The following is a 21,980-nucleotide window of genomic DNA, read 5'->3' as shown; positions in this document are numbered from 1 at the left end:
GTCCAACTTTTTGAGCCAGAAAAAGGTTGTATGATATTAAATCCTGAAGTGTTTAGATATACTCAACCCTCATTAAATAAAGGTTTGGCTGACTTATCAAATTGTAAATGTTATTCTAAACTCTGCTGGATTATCTGGGTTTTCAACATATTTTGCTTGATAAACATATTCATAATAATAGTAGTACAGTGTTTTGAGAAGAGAATCCAGCTGAAGCACTCCAGAGCAAGAGTCAACAGGTCAATGCTTGGAGATTATGATGGAAAAAAGCCAAGATTGCAAGTCTTTGCAGAAAGGTAGGATGGTTAAATATGTTCTAGATGTTCTACACAAACAATACATGTTTTCTTTTGTGATGTTTAATGAATTTCTGTTGAAAAAAAAAAAATCAAAGGAAAATCCTGCTGACTCACCTCTGAGTTAGGCTCAGCGCTTTCTGAGATCTTGACCCGGCACGAGTGATCTATAAATCGTGGAGCGTGGTCATTCACATCCTTGATATGAATGGTCGCAGTTCCGGTTCCTGTCATCCCACCCCCATCTCTGGCCTCCACAACCAGCAGATACGACTCCACCTGCTCCCTGTCCAGACCTCCCATCCCTACGCTGATGGTCCCTGTGGTGGGATTGATACTGAACACCTCTGAGAACGGGGTCACTCCTCCTACCGCGGTGCTCGTGGCATCAACAGTTCCTACAATACGGTAAGAAAGTACAGCATTCTGCCCCACTGCAGAGTCATCCAGGTCAGTCGCGGTCATGTCCATCACTGTTGCCCCCATTGGCGAGTTCTCTGCCACCTCCCCATGGCAGCTGAGAGCGCAGGTGAAGACGGGGGCGTTGTCATTGATGTCCCACACATTGATGATGACATCTGTGAAGCCAGTCAGACCTTCTCCGCCCTCATCTGTTGCTAAAACAACAAAACGCCAAACAGCTCGCTCTTCCCGATCTAAAGTCTGGTGGGCGTAGATCTTTCCCGTCACCTCGTCGATTATGAACTCGCTCTCTGCCCCCTGGCCATGGAGAGAGTACCGCAGCGCCTCTTGGTCAGCATCCTTGTCTGGGTCAGAAGCTGTTACCTAAAACAAAACAAGCACTTTAGTTTTTGACAGACACATTTATGGAAATTCTGCTGATTTGGAAGATTTTTTGACAGTTAGCCTCTTTGTAGTTCAGAACTCTGGTAGAAAATTTGATTTTTCCATCCTTAGCTCTCCCTTCTTCCTCTGGTGCACTTTTATCTCCTTTACACTCAACCGTAGCAAATTACAATGTAAGCAAAGGTGCTTCAACTGAGCAGTAACCGTAGTGCGATGTAAAACCCAGTTTACCGGCTTTTATGGAGTGCTCTTCCTGAAAAAATAACTGTAAACTGTTTGAACAGAAATATGAGGTTTTTTTTAGGGGAGCAGGTTCCTTTTGAAGCCAGATTGTCTCTATCATCAAGGATTTTTCTTTGCAACTACTTTGTTGTAACTGCTAATAAATAATCAAGGTAAACTTTCATATTTTAGTATAATTAATTTTTGTACATTTACATAATTGCACAACATTTCAAAAGGCTTTTGATTTTTTAATTTTGCTTGCTTTTTTAACATTGTTGTGAATCCACTCATGGATGTGTGAGGCGACCTTCTGTCATCCATCTCTGCCTGTAGAACGAATTTGACTTAATTAAAACAAATCCTGGGTTTGTGTCAAGTGGTGTCATGCAGAAAGCTGCCAGAGTATTTTTCTGGCATTTTAATCTGTGCAGATTATAGTAAAACATGTGATAACAGGATGAGTTCTGGCTGAAAGTTAAAATTTTACTAATATTCCAGGTAAAAACAGGACTGTAAAAGACTTTAAAACAAAGAGGGTTGTACCTGCAGCACAAACACAGGGGAACCATCCATCTCCTCTGTCACGCTGCCGTAGTATTCGTTGACCGTGAACACCGGGGCCTCGTCGTTTTTGTTAACTACGTTAACCGTCACTGTTGTGTAATCTTCCCACTTTCCATCCGAGGCTAAGACGTGAAGCTTGTACCTGGAGAGAAATGGAAGTTCTGAGTGTTTTCCAAACATTAACAGTCCTCATCCCATGTTTATCTGCTTTCTGGTAACCTGGACAATGCGGCTGTGAGTTACGAGTCTCTAGAATCCCACCAAGTGCACCGGACATGAGCTTCTGGACAGTTTTAAGGTTGACACAGTCAACATCACTTCCTGCCGTCTGCGGATTAACATAGCGTGACATCTGACCTGCTTTGAATCCTAAAGCATCTTATGACCACTGCTGCCCCAAACCCAAGTATCTGAGCAGAATATGAGAACCACAAAGAGCTCCAGTCTCAGCAAACCCTCAAAGGTTTGCTAAATCCATGTGATGTTCAAATGAATCTGGTGTTAAACAGTAACGGATACAAAACATCAAAGTCTTCCTCATATGGAGTGCAACCGTACCTTTTGATGTGCTCGTAGTCCAGAGGCTGAGCGATGAAGATAGTGCCCACCTCAGGCTCCACATCAAAAACGCCTCCGGTGTTTCCTGATGTGATTTGGTAGCGAAGTTTGGCGTTTCCACCTGCAGTCAAACACAATGATGAAGAGAATGAAAAGTCAGAAAACAAACCCTAGCTTTGCTTTTTTTAATTCATTGTGTCTATAAGATGAACTGACTTCTTGGGTTATTAAAAAGACAAATTCTGGAGGGAAGATAACCACAACATTGCAGTTAAATGTTTATAATGAGGATAACTCAATAAGTCAACTAACTTTTCTTTTTTAAACATCCTTTAACAGCTAAAAACACTCAACTGTTCTAAAAAATCTTTAAAAAAATCTTTGCCAGCCTATTACGTTTTTTTTTTCTACCTTAAGGCTACCAGAGAGTGTTGGTTGAAGTGAGCTTTAGTCAAATCAGAGTTTTTCTTTTGATCTTTGCTTTGGAAGCTAAGCAGTGTGAAAGATTTATTGGTTGGATCTAATCATTTCCTGTCTGGACGGGGTATACACAGAGTGGCAGAAGAGATTAAGTTTTCTTGCTCCAATTTTCCTCTTTATCTCGTCAGCTAAATAGTTTACTTATTTGCTGAAAATGGCCCTCCAAAGTAGCTCACTGGTCAGTCTGCTGTACCCTCAGCTATAGGTTTAACTGTTAACAGTGGTAAGTTCTGAAAAGATATCGATGTTGCGGTGAAAGGCATTGTGAGGGTAAAGGCTGGGGCAGATTTAATTCTTTACTTTGTTATATTGATTTGTTTGAAATCACTGTTTGACTCCAGAGTACTCTGGTATTCTTACACACTCCAACAGAACATTAACATGTTCAGCTGAACAAGAATATTTTATTTGTTAATAATGCTTTACTTTTGTTGCCAAACGATTCACAAGACTTTTGTTTTGAAACAATTAAGTCCCGAACACGGGCTGAAAATATCATATAGCTCCAACAACTGCTCATTATTGGGAGTGTTTGTTTGACATAAAGTCAGATACGGATCTTTTGGTCCTCAAATGGTCATACACTAAGTAGATTTTATTTAAATTGTTTTTATTTGTTTAATGTACAGCTCACATACAAGATTATGTTTTAGTATTCCACAACAAAGATCAGACACACAATAGAAATACACATCAACAGTTCAAGGTTGTCTGCGGAGAAACCGCAAAGCATCCACCAAACATTTTCATGATTAATCAACATTTTGTGATTAAAACTCTTTTTCATACTCAAAATGAAAAAAGCTTATTTTATGTTCTTCAGTTCACTTCTGCTCTTTGATTTGCAAACGTGTTCTAAATGTATGATTCCAGTGTTGTTCAATCACACCAGAGTTCACTTGCAAGTGAACTGTAGTTTTGGGTGTTTGTTTCATCAGCAACTGATTTTGTAAAAAGCTTGGAACACAGACTTTGAGAGAAACAAACAAACAAAAAAAGCGTGTTTTCTTAGAAATTTGACATTTGCAGGTTGTCACCACAGTAATATTTTCATCAAATGATAAAAATCTGCCATTCCATCAATCTCGAGCTGAAAATGTTTTTTCTCTCTTTGCCCAGAACTTTCCTCTCATACTCACTTAATAATCTCTTTGTATTTTATCCCTGCAAAGTATTTTAAGTAATCTATTAGATGCTGATCGACAAAACTTTTCTCTCAACGCAATTACTACTAAAGCCAAGGTCTGCATCTCAATCACCGCAGCATCCAGCACCCCCAAAGTTAATATAAAAGAGAAAGGAGACGCCTCTGAGGACTGGAGGAGATTCACAGCTTATTAGTGAGATGAAAGTCAAGCAAGGAGAAGAGAGAATGCTCTTATCCAGATCGTTTTGTACCGTCTGTCTCTTTTTATTTTAAATGGGACATTTGGGATTACATTCAATTGTATCTTAGATTTTTCACCCTAATTTTCTTCTTTTTTTTGTATTTTCCCCACAGTGTTTTCCAGAATCCTCTGAGTAAAAAAAAATTGCCAAGACTAAGAAAACAGCAGTAAAATTAAGCAAACAAATGAAGAGAAAATTACTGTTATTTTCCTCAACTTTTAAATTCTTTACTCTCCTTTGGTACTTAAACACCAAACCCAACAACGTGTTCAGTCAATTCTTTAACTGACATGAACTCCTGCCACTCTGCAGAACCTAAGTATACACCAAAAATGTTCTGCACCCTTCTTCTTTGCCATTTTAATAAACAAAAGAAAGAAAAAAACATATTTATATATTTCATAATTAACATTATTGCTGCTACCCATAATGAAAGAAAACATTAAAGAAACAAAATACATTTTTCAAATTAACTTTAAAAGCCCAAATAATGTTTTTTGGGTCCTCCAGTGTTACAAATACTTCGAAAATCCAAACACTTAGCTAAACCAACATAAAACTTTTAATTTGTTTTCAGAGCTTAGTTAAGGATTCTGAGTCATCTTAGTTTTCCTCTGTCAATTAAGAATATTGTGGCTCTCCAATCAATATGATCTGATTAAGTGTCCTTCATGCATTCTAAATATATTCACTCTAATGAAGAATAATTAGCACATTCTCCCTGTTCAGTGTTGGCCAATGCCTGGTCAATAATCCCAAAAGAATTATAAAACTACTGGCTTTTTCAAGAAAACTGGCACTATTTTCTGAATCCACCACTGTGTTCAGTATGCAAATGTATACAAACAACTCTGCACACACAGCAGCTGGACTACTAAAGTGATGAAAAATACTTCAAAGATATTTGGAAGCGTTTATGTGTTTCACAAAAAAGCTGAATAAGCAGATGTGACCTGACAAATGTGTGCTTGACTTTACTTCCACAAAACTGAAAAGAAAATCCATCCATCCATCCGTCCATCCATCCATCCATCCATCCGTCCATCCATCCATCCATCCGTCCGTCCGTCCGTCCGTCCGTCCGTCTATCCGTCCGTCCGTCCGTCCGTCCGTCCATCTATCCATCTGTCCATCCATCTTTTTTTGTTCTTGGTTTTATTTGTAGCTGCTTTGGTTTTTCTCCCCTATAATGAGTAAATATAAATCATTGAGGCCTCCTTTTAAAACTGTTTGTTGATCTTAGTGTCGAACCAGGTTCACATTTCAACCCCAAATTGTACGGATGCAGGCAAATGTGCAGAGGTATAGCTAGAGTTAGAACACGAGGCGACGCAAGCTTTCTTGCAAACATATCTTTATAAAATCCAACCTGCGGTCTGCGGTGCGTGAATGTAAAGGTGACATTTCTGTGTGACAAACTACAGAAAATATCAATAAAACATATTTGTTTGTGGTAGTGTTGCACACCGTGACTCTGAGCACTTTGGCAATGTTACAGAAAATTCAGAAAATGTCACTAGTTCACAATAGATGTCTGGTGACATCCGAGTCCTTTGCACTTGAGCAATTTTACTTTTTTCAGGTTTTTTTATTTACTCAGACTCATTCCTCATGAATACAGACATTTGCATTAAGTTTAGTGTTAGCACATTTCTGCTCGTTTATTTGTGTATCGGACCTATGCAAGTCAATCATTCAACTAATCAATCAATCAATTAGCCATTTGTAATAGTTAAATCACATTGGAACAAAAACTGCAGGAGTTTCCACACGTATTCTACTGACTGCAATGCAGAACATTTAACAGTAGAGTAAAACACACATTTTTTTTAACTAAATCAAATGATTACATAAAAGAAATTATTCAAAGTTGCTAGAAAGCCCTGGAAATTGCAGTTACTCATAGCAACAAAGAATGAAAAATATTAGGATAAGGTCACATATTGTGTCCCAGTGACTGCTTCTGCTTTTATGGCGTTATAACCTCAGAAAGGCCTTCAGTCTGATTGAACAATGAAAGCCGTGCACTTTGGCAATGGCCCAGAGTTTATGAGTTCTTATTATGGATGAACAGAACCAGCCTCACCATATAAACCCACCTTTCATGCAGTTTACGCACCATTGAGTTTGATAAGGCGAGGTTTCCTACACAGACATCATCTCTGGTGACACCCACCTTCATCGCCGTCGTTGGCACTGACTGTGACGATGGCAAACCCGACATCAGCGTCCTCGTCCACGTCTACCTCGTAGGATGAACGTGCAAACACGGGCTTGTTATCGTTGACGTCGCTGATGAAAACACGAACATATGCGGTGTCTGAAACAAAACAAAAAAAGGGAGAAAAGCAGGAAAAGGAAGATCAAACATGGGGTTATGCTTATTCAGTGGATGTGAACGGGAACATCTGGACTCCTCGTCACATGGTGACAACTGACTTTCTTTAACGATGTACTACAATACACAGCCGAGCAGGGACGAGAAGCTGATCTACACACTTTTAGAAGATCTTCAATCTGTTTTTCCCACAATTCAACTCGTCTTTTTCCAGCCTATTTCACCAGAAGAATTCAGCAGCTTCCTTCTCTGTTCCGCATCCAGCCGCAGGCAGGAATTGAGTTAGACGCACCCCGAGGGTGTCAGCAAAGGCCTCTGTAGTTGTGCAACGCAACATACCACACTTCCTTTGATATCTTTATCAAAATGAGCATAATTTGCAATAGAGCTTCAAGATGGGATTAATTATTAAAGCCAGGACGGAAGAGCTGGTATTCAGTTGGTAGGCCAAATAGCTTACTAATGCGGCCCTCAGAGCTGAAACAAAACCAGCTGCAGATGCCAGAGGTTGGCTCATCAGAGAAGAGGAGAGGCTGAGAGGGGAGGACGATGGAGCAGGACTTGGACAAGCAGATACAGCGACCGTGTCGCTCACCCCCATCTCATGTCAGCCAGAGACGCTTGCTTATCCTTGTTTTAACACTTCTAGTCGGAGCCACGCCACAGCTAGCTGTGAAGTAGCACTCTTCTGCCTGTGAAAATTGTTTTATCAAAGCTCTCTCTGAGACTCTGCTCTCTCTGATCTGCTCAGTAAAATCTGCAGAGTACACGACACGATTTTGAAGTATCTTACTCACATGAATCTTCTTTTTCTTCCTTAGAAGAGTTTTTTTTAACAAAATGGGGGGAAAAAAGAACAATTTTAACCGAGGTCTGTGGTATAAATGAAAAAACCTGTTCTAGAATAATAAATAGTACAATTTAAATTTGTTACTGTGATTTGGAGGGGGTTTAGAATATCCTATTAAGTGGTTCTGAGCACAAATGGCTTTCTAAAGGGCAATACTTCAGCATCGGCTGTCAAGATTCGAAATAAGCCAAATTTTAGATGAAGATCAGGTTCACCTAAATCTGAAAATGCAGATGCAGTGGAGACAGATTATGTTCAAAGGAGTGACGCAAAGCTCAGAATCTTCCTCCGAAAAGTTCCCATGGATAAAAGAAACCCAGAAAAACTCCAGACACAAAGCAAAATCTTTCAGCCTGTCTCTTCTGGACCGTGGAACCAGACTTTGAGTTCAAAAAAGAGGCTTTAAAATTATTCCATTCATAAAGGAAACTGAATGTGAATAAAACAAATTGCTTTTACTTGGTTTATTAAGTACGTGTCGCACACCCTTTACTTATACAATGTGCGCACTTTTTAGGTATAAAATGTCAGTTTTTCGTGATACATGCGTGATATACATAATTCATAAATGTGTCTTGCGTTCGTCATCCGTCTGTGCGCAGAAGTCCGTCGACGGTTTTGGCTGACGGGTCTTTACGTGAATTTGGTAATTTTTGGTCGATTGACACAGTTTATATGTATTTTACATGGTTTATACACAGTTGTTTCGTAACTCTGTGTGTGATTTTATGCGAAAAGTTTATACAAATTTATGGCTTTCCACAACCGTTCCACGTATGTCTAGCAGAATTGTCATGCATGTACCACTGATGTATAACTTTTATATTGCGTATGCGGTACAATAATCACGCATGGTTCATAATTAATGTTGGTAAATGACGTAGTGCTTTTCTACCTTGTGCGAAGTCCAAAAGCGCTTTACAGTCACAGTCCCATTCACCCAATCGCACACTGATGGCGGCTCCGCTGCCGAACACTGGCGCCAACCTCCCACCAGAGGCAAGGTGGGGTTTAGTGCCTTGCCCAAGGACACTTTGACACATGGGTGGGCAAGAATCGAACCTGCAATCTTCTAATCAGAGGACAACCACCCAACCACTGCACCACGGCCGCACTATGTTCTTTGCTTTCTGTATTCGTACTTCTTCTGTGGTTTTAATGTGTTTCATTTGTGATACATCTGTATAAATTTCATGTTAAGACCACAACTTATCTCACTTTTTCCTCATATACTCACGTATGACCAATGTTCATCCGTGCAATAGGCGCAAATTTGGCTGTGTGACACGGCCTTGACATAAATGACATTATATATCTTTGTTCGATTTATAAACATTTTAGGCCACAATATATCTTCGTGAAGAATTCATCAATATGTCGGGACTACCGGTACTTTAAAAACTGGACGACAACTGGACAATTATCTTGACGCACGTTCTCCTGTTTGCAAGTTTAACCCCTGCTGAAGCCAAAAGAAACCAGGTTTAACCCTTGTGTATCTTAGATGACCCCACCCTTGCATTGACGGGTTCTCCCCACCATGACAAAAGTGGATAAAGGTGAAGAGGATTTCATGTAATCCATGGACACCAGTGAAGATCACAAATCATTGAAGAAAAAAGGTTCAGCGCACTGTCTAGTGGGTCTAGATGACCCAACTCCCAATGTTAAGTGCCTAGGATAGCACAAGGGTTACACAAAGGATAGGAAGGCAAACATTTTTCACTAATCCATTCGAACAGGAACCTCGACAATGTTCAACTATACCATGCTTGGATTGGTGTCTCCAAAGAATTTTTTTATTGAGATAAAACCTCAGGGAAGGTTGGTTCACATTCAAACCTTTATTTCTTTTTTTCTTTTGCATTTTTTCCCCCCAAAAAAGATATCTTTATTGTTGTGGGATCGCAGCTAGGACCCTCAACAATATGAACCAGGTTTACAAACGGGGTGCAGGTCTAAGCCGCATTTATGAGTTTTGCAGCAATCTGGTTTTAAGCAGCCATTCATTTTCATGTCTGAATATGTTTTGAAAACTGTACTACAAAAAGAAAAAAAATTGATTTTTTAGTTTGAGACCCCTCAGCCTGATTGGAATTCTTTTATATTTTCTTACAATAATTTTATGACAGCACTAAAATTACCACAACTGACTCAGTTTTTGGTGGTTCTGTAAAGTTACTCAATGAATAAATGAATTTTTCCCTCTGAGAGTATTAAAACATTATTTGTATTTAGATTTTGCTGAGTAGTTTTAATACATGTCTGAACTGATCTGCGCATCTTCGTGTTTTGACACAATATTAATCCTTCAAATTTTTGGGAGGGGATGGAGCTACAGTAACGTTCCCGTTATTTTTGTCATGTGTTTTTCCCCCTCATACAACTCTCTCTGTTCACCCATCTGTCTCAGCATCTGTTCATTTCTTTTTCCTCTCTCTACTCTATCAGACCATTTCATCTGGCAGCAAATGAGAGAAATAGAGAGATGGAGAAGGGGGGGGGGGGGCAGGAGTGACAGCCTGAGAGAGAAAGATCGCCCTTGGTCCTTCGGCAGAGGAAGATGAGCAGATGTGGGAAGGAAACATGAGGAGGAAAACAGAGCTTATTGCTGCCTTCAACGAAGATGTGGAGCCCTAACGAAGTCTGTGCAGCAGCTGTCTACAGCACTGCCCACCTTTATGCTTTTTTCAGCAGGAACAATCACCTCACAGCCCTGCATTTCCAATGGAAACTCCAGGTACACAGGTGCAATCAAATGCTATGTACAACTGTATATGTGTGGCAATCCGTTAGACCATTTACTATTTTGTATTACTGATAGATAATTGACCAAAACTCAGCTTTAGCACAAAATAAACTGCATCATTAATTTTTTACTCTACATTGAACATCTGCAGCACAGATTTAAATTTCCTCGAGGCTTCAGAAAAAGCTAAAGTTAGAAAGACAGATGTTTGTCTATGATTGGACAACAAAGAACACATTTGAGTTTCCATTGCGACTGACTTAAAATGATCCAAGTAACCTGGTTTCATCACAGTAGCAGGTTGATTCGCATCAAGCTGCGTTCGCACCGCCCCTCTGCAACGCACGTTCGTACAACCACTTCCAAAGAAAAGTCTATGTAAACACGCATAAATGCCCGTTTCAGGATTCCATCTTTAAAACTCCAGCAATCACATGCTTCTACCCAAGTTTCTACGACTGTTTTTGGGCTCTATGTACAAGACGTGCAGCCATTGAACACGCGTTGAAGGTTAAACCAGGTTGGACTTTGACCAATCAGGGATTTGGATTTGGTAGGGACGTATGGATGGCTTCCCTTTTAAGTCCCAGAAGTACCAACTGTTTCAGAAATTGATTGTGAAGAAGAAATTAATTCATTCATTCCAGCTGGAATGATACAACACCAAGTCAGTCACATATCAGAATAGAGGTGCGACAGAAAAGTCTGGTGCCATAATTGTAAGATTTGCATCGCTTCCCACCAAGCCTCTTCCAACTGTAGGTGGCAAACATGTGCTAGGAAACAGTGGAAAAAGAAAAAGAAGAAGAGGCCCTTCTCTGCTTGGCCAGAGTGAACATCCTGAGCTAAATGCATGCTCAAGAACCACATTAGATTTTAAAAAATATATATCTGAGATACATTTCTCCCAGAGTACATCAGCATAACGAAGTCTGGTGATTCTCAGCTACCAAGTTTAAAGGAGAAAATCGTGTGATGGAGCTGTTAAAACCAGGTCACTGCTGCACATGTGAACCCATAAACTCTTGACTACCAGCAATGCAAATGTATCTTCTGCAGAGGAAATTTCTTTGAGACTCCTTTTGGAATCTACAGTGGACATTTGGGGTATTATAATTATGTCACATGTGAAGGGGAGGGGCTCTGGGAATTATGGATTTTAGTGGATTTAAAGACATGTTGACCAGACACATTTTCTTCTTCTGATAGTCAAGAGGAAAACCAGATTTTACCGGGGGTCGAGTGTTTCTCTGAAATTCATTCAGTTTTTCATTAATTGTTGAGTGTTCTTGAAATGCACAAAAACAAAACAGGAGAAGCCCAGTTTGGCTACAACATTGCATCTATAGTCCTAAAAGTTCTGTTGCTGTCTTGCTAGAAAAGCACAGAATACTCAGCTTTCTTCCAAAACACACACCACTAGGTCTGGATGGTAGTTACCAGAGTTTGGCTGTCCATGTTTGCCAGGCCGTGACGACTCCCAACCATCAACAGACTGCACCTCCAGAAGATACGAGCTTTTGGTCTCCCGGTCAAACACAGCCTGGGTGTGGATAAAGCCCAGCTCTGGGTCAATGCGGAAATACCGATGGTCCCCGCTGCGGTCTTCCAGCAGCGAGTAAGAGATCTGCAAGGCCGGAAATCAGGGGAAAATATGATTACAAGAAAGCCGAGATAAGAACAATCAAAACCATGACTTATAAAACTGCTGTAAAACCAGTCAGACCTTGCCATTTGGACCTAAGTCAAGGTCGTTCGCCGAGACCTGGAAAACCAAAGTTCCTGATTCTGCTCCTTCAGTCACAGACGCTTCGTAGATGGATGAAGTAAAAAATGGGACGTTGTCGTTTACATCTGGAGAGAAGGGGATAAATAAACAAAGCTAAGAATGCACCAATGGATATTCTGGTTCACGGCCGAGGGAATCTGCAGGAAAGGTCCATCTTTGCAGGAACCGTACTTGCCCAAATTGTGATTGTGCTAAACCAGGGGGGGGGCCAATACATCGATCACGATCAACCGGTCGATCGTGAAGTATATCACTTGATTGACAAACTGAACCAAACAAACATCCTCTGATGAATTCAATGATCTTTTGGAGCTGGTCATTTCAAAAGTACACTAAACAACGTCCATCATAGATAGGAAGACGGTGACTTTTTTCAAATGGTGGGAGAGAAATAAAACAATAATTTGTATAGACTTCCTCTGAAGCCAAAACATGAAAATGAACTGAAGGGTTTGGTTCTTAGACACAGAGCTCCACAAAAATGATTGGACAATGTCTCGTTAGTGAATGTGTTACTGTTGGAAGTTTGTTCTTTTTTAAACACCTGAATTTGTCTTATTGTGTTGTGTGGTCATAAACATTTTGACATGGCTTTTTTTTTTTTTTAAATGGTAAACTGGGACTCATGTCCTCTCAGGCTGCAAATTGCCTGACTGCAGTGAGCATCAGAACCAGCTCTAATTCTAAACATGTGTGCTATTTTAACGCTCATGTGACTTCAGACAAATTTAATCTGTAAAGCTGAAGCTCATATAAATCCAATAAATCAATTTCATAAATCTGCAAAACCAACAACAAAGAACAAACATCTGAGCATCCCAAGGAAAATATTTGTGATTTATTAAATCTAGATTATTCAATCCTGGTTTTCCTACGCCTTCTTTTGTTTTCTGAAGCAAACGGGTGGACACTGCCTCCTGCACTGATCAGTGAGGCCAGCGTGCTTTTATGCTGCATTAATGACATTAAGCAGCTAAGGCCATGACTATGGGAACAAACAGAGAGGACGATTGTGCATTTTCAGAAAAATAAACCTGTTTTTCACATCCAGGAAAGGTTTGGAACTGGGTGAAACAAACAAAAACCATCCAAGGGGTTTGCATTAAATACGACTGTGTAATCCTAAAAAAAAAATGTTTACAAAGAATCTCACTGTCAGTTAGTAAAAAGGTTGTTTAAGAGAACACAAAAAGGACATTTAAAAGCTTTTATTTACAAAAAAAATTAAAACAATTAATTCATTAAACATTTCTGATCCAGAACAACTGTAAAGCCCTTGACCATTTAAAAAAAAATCATAGTTAAGTTTGGTACAAACATAAAAGCTAGATGTAAATGACTCATTGGCTTCCAACTATTTCTCATTATGCTACGTTTATTTGACTAGTTTTTTAATTAACCTTCAACCGCCTGCTAAATATTAATCATCTTTTCTTGGCATTAGAGTAAAGTTAACATCCCAAAATTGACTGAATGAAGCAGACTTGAAGAAATTCCCCGAATTAAAAAAAAGTTTTCATCTGCTGCGTCTTTGCACCAAACCAAAAATCAGGAAACAGTTTCTAAATGAGAATTACAGCCGACTTTGAAGAAAGTCCTCCAGGAGAACCACAGAGTTCCGACGCTGCTGCAATGCAGATGGATCAGGTAAAGACAGCCAGGTACCAGAGAATAAAACCTGATTTTAGTCAGGTTAAGAGAGCTGATGGAATGCCAGGCTGTGTCACAGAAAGACTTCAAACTGTGCAAGACATCAAATGTAATGTTACTCTGGGTGTCCTTTTCTTCTTTCTCTGCCTTTGACCAAATGTCTTATTGCATGAATAAGAAATAGGGTTTTAATCCATTACACTCCTCCCTCCTCTACTTAGCTTTTCCGCTTCTGGGGAAGCAAAAGAAGCTTTCCTGTGAACTTATAGGGGGAGTAAAGAGACGGACAGCTAGAGAAGGGAGGCTCTGACAATTAATTATTTCTAACTGGATTAAGTAGCTTGGATTAGAAGTGTGTGTGTGTGTGTGTGTGTGTGTGTGTCCGTGATGTGAGGGAATTACAAGGGGCAGATAACAGACTGAAACACCACTGGCCTGGTTACCAACAGCTGAGCTCTAAAGAAAATCATGAAAATAAAGCTCTTTACTGGAAAAAAAAAAGGATTGGTCATCCGAAACACGCAGTTCTAAATATTAGTATTTATTTTTATCAATTCCTATTTAACTAGGAAAAGTCGATCAATGCCAAGCAATACACAGCATTCGATGATGACAATACAATTAAAGAGTATTTTAACCTGCGAGTTACAGATTTCATTGCAAGAGATTTGAGCAAAAGTTTAAACGTACTTAATAAAATCGGATTTTTTAATTTCTAGCCATTTTGTAAAATTATTCCAGATGGACTGAAATGCCACCTTACCAGTGCAAAGACTTGGTCCAGTCAGTAAGAGTCATTCTTCAGAACAGAAAGAGAAAAGTCCAGTCGCTCTTGTTGTTCCCATTTGGGGGAAAAAAAGATCAGATCGCTTCTGTCTGAGCCACTCTGCAGACACTCCGAGGTCTGTTTTGTGCTCAAATGTTAGTCCAAATCCCAACTTTAGCTTTGAGACGAGAGATCTCAGGTTTTATTTTGACCCTGTACAAGTGCGGTGTCAGAGGCCGCTCACCTGAAAATATGTGTGCGCTGAAAAAGCTCTGCACTGAAAAGAACTTCTGTCTTTCTCTCTGCAGCACAGACTTAAGTAAAAAACGGTTGGATGGCATTTTTTTGACTAAAGATTACTCACAAACAAACAAACTGATATTTCTGCAAGAAGATTAGCGACTAAAATGTGCACAAATCTGCATTATTCAAGCCAAATTGACACATTTTGTGAACCAGTTCAAAACAAGATAAAGTGAATTAGAAACAGACGTCGAAAGAAATCCAGCAAGAATCTGTTTAGAGTTTTGCACTTCAACGCCTCTTTAAAAATAGATAAAAAATATAAAAATAGTGTAAAATAGCGGCTTAATTGAAATTTAACCAGACAAACACAATTAACTGCATGAATGTATGTGTGAATGCTGAGAGCGGAAGCTAAATGTGCTGAAGAATGCAAATTTATAACAGAAACAAAACTCCTCGTTTTCGGCTTAATGCTAAATTAAATGGAGTTAAAAAAGACCCAAAAAAGAGAATAAATCTGGCAAACAAATGGTAAAATTTTCTTATTTAAATGCTAACAATTAAATTGGCTGGAAATAGTTGCATTTTGTCAAAATTATAAATGAACAATAACTGCTAAAATGCTAAATATACAGCATGTTTTTATGAATTATTTATTAAAGAAAAAAGGCTGAAAAAAAGATCAAAATTTGTGACATTAAAAAAGAAAAAAACAATAAAAATTATTGGGATTTTCTTTATAATAAAGTTACTAAATGAATCCTTTATTGTTAACCATTTAGCAATAAATAAACAAACACAGCTTCACAAGTCCTTAAGAGATCAAGTCTTAGAAGGAAGTAAAGTTTTCTGCGTTCCTTTTAAACGAGCATAATGACATCATGATGATGTCAGTTTGGTTGAAGTTGCTAAATGAATGCTGACTGTTTGCCTGCTGAAAAACACAGGAGGATTTCAAAATCCAGATCCAGTTATTCACAGTTATGTTATGAAGACTTTTGGAAATCATTAAAAAAAAAGTTCTTGAGTGTCCCTCCTGTTGGTCTCCATGCAAAGATGAATGACACGGCAGAGAACCACAAGGCGGTTTGCATGGTTACTGTTTTCTGTTCCTGTGTTATGGATGATGCCAATAACCAATGTTTTAGCAAAGCTAAAACATTTAGCACAAAAGCTAAATAACACTGTTGTCCTAAGGCAGAAACTAAGGAACATACAGACTTTGGGCACATTAAACATTGAACCTTTACATTAAAAAACAAAAGCTCTAAAGGATAGTTTTAAATTGTTTTAAGTCCTTCATTTTCACATTTTCTAGTGCTCCAAATGTTTGCAGTCCTGCGGACACCATCTATTTCAATACATTTTGATATAAAGTATTGTTTTTTTATTTCTGTTTTCAATTCAGATCTTTGCTGGTTTGTTGCTGTATGGGAAACACACTAAATTTTTTAAACGAACAGCTGCATAAGTTTCCCTGAATCCTGTGATCCAGTTTTCAGGCTGCTCAGGACTTTTACATCAGTCAGCCGGCTCCTCAGTCCAGACGCATTGCTCTGAATTTAAAAATGCCTTGCCCTTTTCATTTTTTTTTTCTTTTTTTGGGGCAAACATTTCTTTAAAGGTACAAACGTATGTTTTAAAGAAGATCAAAGCTTTTCGTGTCCAGAAATGTCTGTCTGTCTGTCAGAAGTTTGTGTGTCTCTGGACGCTGAAGTTTTCTTCTCACAGTCCAAAGAAAGTTGGTTTTCACTTGAAACAAGAATCCTCAGCCTTTCTTTGATTCACACAAACCACTGGAAAACAGATTCAGTTCAGTTGAAACATGGCTCTTTTTTTGGGTTTGCAAAAAGCTTCTTGGTTTGGTGCCACATTGCCAGTCTTTGCTCTGAACCATGTAATACAGTTATGTGGTCACCCGGCCTTCGTAGATCAGAAATCAAATCTGAGAAGACAACGATGATTTAAAAAAAGATTTTAGAAGAAGGTGCTTACCGGTGACATTGACAAAGACTGTGGTGAAGGCAGCCAGAGGAACAGCAGCCACGTTCTGGGCACGGACCCTCAGGATGAAGTTTTTGGTGGTTTCGTAGTCCAGAGGCTCGGCCACCAAGATAGAGGCTGATCCGTCCTCACGGTTCGGGGTCAAGTAGAACCGAACAGGCATGTTGGTCTCTGGAACCATCCCGTCTTCCAAATTGTAGGTTACCCTGGGATCTCCGAGCAGGGATGTGGCTTTGATGGTCTTTTTAGAGCACAGATGGAAGAAGACGTTTGAAGTTCAGGTTTCATTTTAATTTCTTATATTTAACCCCCCCCCCCCCCCCCGCATATTTATTTATTCACATAACCTTTAAATATTCCAAAGCTCAGAAGAAATTACTTTATATGAAAAAAAAATGTCATTAACCTCTAATACACAATAATTGACACATTTGGAGTTTCCCAGCATAAACAGTTTGTTTAAAGTCACAACACAAAATCTACACAACAACAAGGTCATTCCAGGACTTTAAATATCTTAAAACAATGCTTGGATTTTTTTTTCTCTCCAGGTTTTTCCGGTAGAAAACTTAACATATAGTTAAAGTGATTACGGTGGAACAATCTCACACCATCACACTCCCACCACCGTGTCTCACATAGTCTTTCCTGAAACCTGTCACATGTTTGAAAACACAATCCTTCCAGATTTTCTGTCTCATCAAAATGTTTTGTAGATAATCCAGACAATTTTTGTGTTCTTGTTGCACAGCAGGGGTTTTGATTTCCTTCAGGTCTCAAATGCAAGGCTCTTTCTGACTGTTAGATCATGAACTTTGACCTGATAAGGTAAGCGAAGCCTGAACTACTTTCTATCTTCTTCTACTTCTAAGATGACCTCCTGGATGAGTCCTCCAGTTCTTTGACTTATTTCAGTCGTTAGTCGGCTCTGACTTGGGAAGATTTTTATTTATTCTAACATTTTTTTTAAGCATAAATGTTGGTAATCTCATTGGTTTTCTAAAATCCCAAAGACTCGAAATTTGCAAAAACCTAATTGGGTATTTTGATGTTACATCAATAAATGTTTTATTGTGCTTCATTTGTTAAAAAAAAAACATATACAAGAAAATCTACAGTTTCCTAAAACAAAAAAACATAAAATAAAACAGGGTAAATGCTCTTTTCCTTGGCTCCAAATGTCCTCACACTAAAACATCACTTCTAAGAAAAAATACAAAAACTCTCCATCATCCCCAAAAATGGAAATGGATTGAAGCGTCTTCCTGGAAGTTGGACTATTTCTCATTTCAACTTGTAAATTGCAAGTTCAGACACATGTTTTTCTCACGTTATTTTTGAAGTAACTCTTTTTAAAAGGAGAGATGAATTTGAAGAAACACTTTTCTCAAACAGGCTTTGACTTTCATTCAGTCGGTTATCTACATGTTTTCAATTATCAGCCTGACAGCTGACGAACAACATGCTCGGCGGCAGCAGTGACCGTCAGAAACGAGGCTCGTCGCTCGGCTACAGCTGCTCAAATGAAAGAAGGCTTTATAGCTCCTAAATAATAAAGAGCCAGATATTAGAAGGCCTCAGACAAGAACCAACAAATATCCTGTGGGATCAAAGGGGAAGCGCGCTCTGATCTTTATCCCGCTCTCACCCATGACTAATTATGCCGAGGCTTTTCAACACATGAAACTGGACACAACGCAATTAAAATCCAAAATACCATCCAGGGCCTGATGCATTCTGTCTGTTTGTGACCTGGCAGTGCCCATCCAACCTGCAGAGCAGAGTGGCAGCAATAATGAGGCATCCGACGAGAGCTGGCGAACATGTCGGACCACTTTATGTGCTTACCCGGGCCATAAAGCCCTCAAATGTCTGTGACGGACATGCGGTTAACAACCACCTCGATTAATGCAAAGTACTTTGGAGACTGCAGTCTTTCTTCTGCCCTTCATCAGCGTCTCTCACAAACACAATTAGGAGCACACATCCCCGTTTGAAAGTGCTCTCCTTTGCCTTCTCATTTTCATCATTGGAGTTTAAATTTTCATCAGCGGCTCTGATGAACTTTACAACCTGCTGTGGGTTTGAGGAAAACACGGCATGGAAACCTAATGAAAAATAAGTCGATGCATTTTGGAAACTTTGTTATTGAACACTGGGGAATGTAAATCTGCGGCTCTTTCTATTTTAAAAGAACTGCACAAAAACCCCCACAAAAGAGGTAAGAACGGCACAAAAGAAGGAGGTTAAGCCTCAGTCACAACTGCCCTTACAGGTGGATAGGGGGCTGCCTGGTGGTCCGTATCAAATATCAAGGTCGGTGAAGCCATAGGGCAAAAACGTTCATGCTGCAGGTGACTGGTCATAGTGAACACTTCTACAACACATGAAGGTGAAGCAGGCGTGTCGCAGGCGTGTCGTTCTTTGATTGACGTGATTTCAAATTCTTTCAATAACCCCAAATTTCTGGGGGACTCCACAAGAAGCCCATTAGTGCTGGTCACTTGAAAAGTAGTGCAGCCTGACTGTCAAGGCTGTGTCACACAGCCACCACGTTTGTTCAGCGCATTTTCCATGTATGAAATTTCGCTCTTTTGTGATTCCTGCGTGACATACATAATTCATAATTAGGTGTTTCTTGTGTTCCTCATTCGTCGATGTCCGCAGATGTCTGTCAAGGGTTTTGGCCAACGGGTTTTCACATGAATTTTGTTTTTGAGCTCTTCAAAAAATTTAGATCGGTTGAGAACTACGCAGTTTACGCATATTTTACACATTTTATACACAATTATTACCTAAATCATACGCAATTGGTTGTGACTTTTGCGAGAGGCATACACAAATGTGTGAATTCCACGACCGCTCAACCGACTTTTCACGCATTTACCACCGATGTATAACTTTTATATCGCGCACATATCATGGTAAAATAATGTAATGGAAACTTGAACCACTAATGAATTGCATATAAACAGCCCAATAATCAAATATGTGATACGTTGATTTACATGTTCTTTGTGTGGTTTATTCATACTTCTATCAAGGCTTTCACATGGTTCATTCCTGATACATCTGTGAACATCTCACGTAAAGACCACAACTTTTTTGCAGTTATATTCACGTCTGACCAATTTTCATTCTTGCAAAATGAGCAAAAAGTACGTAGTGACTGTGTGACACGGCCTTCAGAAATTAGAATCATAGAAAACCAGAGAGTAGTTTGTGAAGACGTTTCTCTTAAGTATCATGTAAGTGGGCAGCGAATGAATGTGGCGTCAGTAAGGTGCCAATACTCACACTAAGGTCTAGAGCAGAGGTGGGCACTGAGGGCCGCATTCCTGCATGTTTTCCAGCATACCCTGTTTTGGCATGTTCTGATTGGCTGGACACACCTGAACCAGGTAATCAGCCATGAGTAGGGCAAGGCTATCTGGAAATCATGCAGACACACCGGCCCTCGAGGCCTGGAATTGCCCACCCCTGGTCTAGAGTGTGGCATCAGGGCACCGTACGACAGCATCCGCACAGCTTCCGTTAGCCTTACAAATACTTCACAAAACACTTATCACACTAATAGATGCTCGTCTCTGTTACCTCCACGACAACCCAAAAACCTAGAGGTTAAACTTCAGAGTGAATGAAGGACTGAAGTTTAGAAGCCTCAAGCTGTAGCCCGAAGTTTGTGCATCAGTATTGTTAGGCTTCCCGCCACAGCGTGTCTATCACATGTCAGAGGAAACCTCATACAGAGCATCACCATCATAGCATCGTCTCCAGAAGATTTTTTAACCGATTTGAATGGTCTTTCTAACAGGACAACGTACTGATGTTTGATCAACGTACCACGATGGGCGTGTCTCTGACTGTGTTCTCAGGGATCACCACGCTGTACGTGTCATTTTCCCACTGAGGAGGCTGGTTCTTCACATTGGTGATGGTGACAGAAAGCTCCACTGAACTGCTCCTGTTTCCTCCGTCTGTAGCCATGATTTCCCGAGTGATGTAGGTCCTCTGCAGGGATACGCATCACACAGACGAAGAGCAGAGAAGAGGAGAAATGCCAGACAATTGAAATGTGGAGAGGCAGGATCACACATATTCCAGTCTGTGTCTTGTGTAGGAAGTGTGTAGTCTATTTATGTATACAAATATAAAGTAAGGAGAAGTGAATTCATTTAGAGGCAGATCTCTAGGATTTCTATCACCGGAGGAGCTCCATTTCATCACTGCAATTGGACAAAATGATCCGTCTTGGAAGTACTTTTTCCCTCTTTTTTTTTATGGCTCGTGCCCCAAAATATGCTCTATGTGAGTGCACATAGAAAACTTAGAAAACAACTTCACCGGGGCAAACTTTCAGTTCCATGTCTCCTAATAGGATTTGTCATTAGTAAGAGCGTTTAGATTTCCGTTTTTGCAAAGAAAGTGAGGCACAGACTCAATGATGTTGGCAAAAGTGCCAGTAAACAAGCTAGCAGTGGCTGTTAGCACATTACACCGTGCGCAGTTGTACTCATTAGTGGGAAAAACTTTTCAACTTCAAATACAGATATGTCTGAAAAAAAAAAAAAAACTTTAACAAGAGAAAAGTGCTGAGAGTTTGCAGGGTTTCCAGGGGGCTGAGGAAACATTCAAACCTAATGCAGAATTTACACGTATGAGGGTGAAGTCACAAACTAGTTTTCAGTTATCTCTTGTCTTTTTCTCTATTTTTTTTTTTTTTTTTCATTTTTCTATGTTTGTTCTAAAGCAAATGTTCAGAAGTATTATAATGAGAAAAATATCAGACATTCTCCTCTGGGCAAAGAAAGGGCTCCTGTAAATGAATTCTGGCTCACGTATTTTCTACCGGAGACCAGAGGCTGGCTACACTCCAGGAATCTGAAAGGACATACACGTTTCTATTTCTTTCAATCAAAAGCTACTCACAAAAAAAATACGAGGGGAGTATCTCATGCGACTGACACAGCTTCTCAATAAGTGGAGACAAAAAATAAAAGAAAATGCACAAATTAGTAGAAATTTTACTTAAAAAAAAAAAAAAAGAAGGGCTTGCATTAAATCTATAATTTTCCAAAAGTTTGTGTTTGCATCATAAGAATGTACACCTGCCATGACAATTTTCATTTTCTCTCTCACCAGAAATAATATTCACACGTTTTTCCTTTCAGAAAGAGTTAAAAAGAAATCAAGAATGATTAAAAAAAAAGAAATTCGGGCGAATTTTTTCTCAGCTTTTAAATAATTTCTGTGGCATGACAGAAAGGGA

The 21,980-nt window shown here is 39.5% G+C and overlaps 1 protein-coding gene across 1 annotated transcript in view; it reads right to left on the bottom strand.

Moving 5' to 3' along the window:
* The window catches only part of si:ch211-186j3.6 (neural-cadherin), a 445,044-nt gene that overhangs the window by 147,196 nt on the left and 275,868 nt on the right, over positions 1-21,980 (bottom strand). The window contains exons 12-19 of the mRNA XM_023953704.2: positions 20,555-20,722; positions 16,703-16,952; positions 11,983-12,110; positions 11,697-11,883; positions 6,496-6,639; positions 2,451-2,571; positions 1,872-2,034; positions 414-1,082 (exon numbers count right to left, since the gene is read on the bottom strand). Coding sequence (XP_023809472.1) covers positions 414-1,082; positions 1,872-2,034; positions 2,451-2,571; positions 6,496-6,639; positions 11,697-11,883; positions 11,983-12,110; positions 16,703-16,952; positions 20,555-20,722 — 1,830 coding nt within the window. The remainder of the gene's footprint in view (positions 1-413; positions 1,083-1,871; positions 2,035-2,450; positions 2,572-6,495; positions 6,640-11,696; positions 11,884-11,982; positions 12,111-16,702; positions 16,953-20,554; positions 20,723-21,980) is intronic.

The sequence above is a fragment of the Oryzias latipes genome, chromosome 3 (genome assembly GCF_053564925.1).
Source record: "Oryzias latipes strain Hd-rR chromosome 3, Olatipes_Hd-rR_3.1".
Lineage (NCBI taxonomy): Eukaryota > Metazoa > Chordata > Actinopteri > Beloniformes > Adrianichthyidae > Oryzias > Oryzias latipes.
This window is presented reverse-complemented; position numbering and strand designations above follow the sequence as displayed.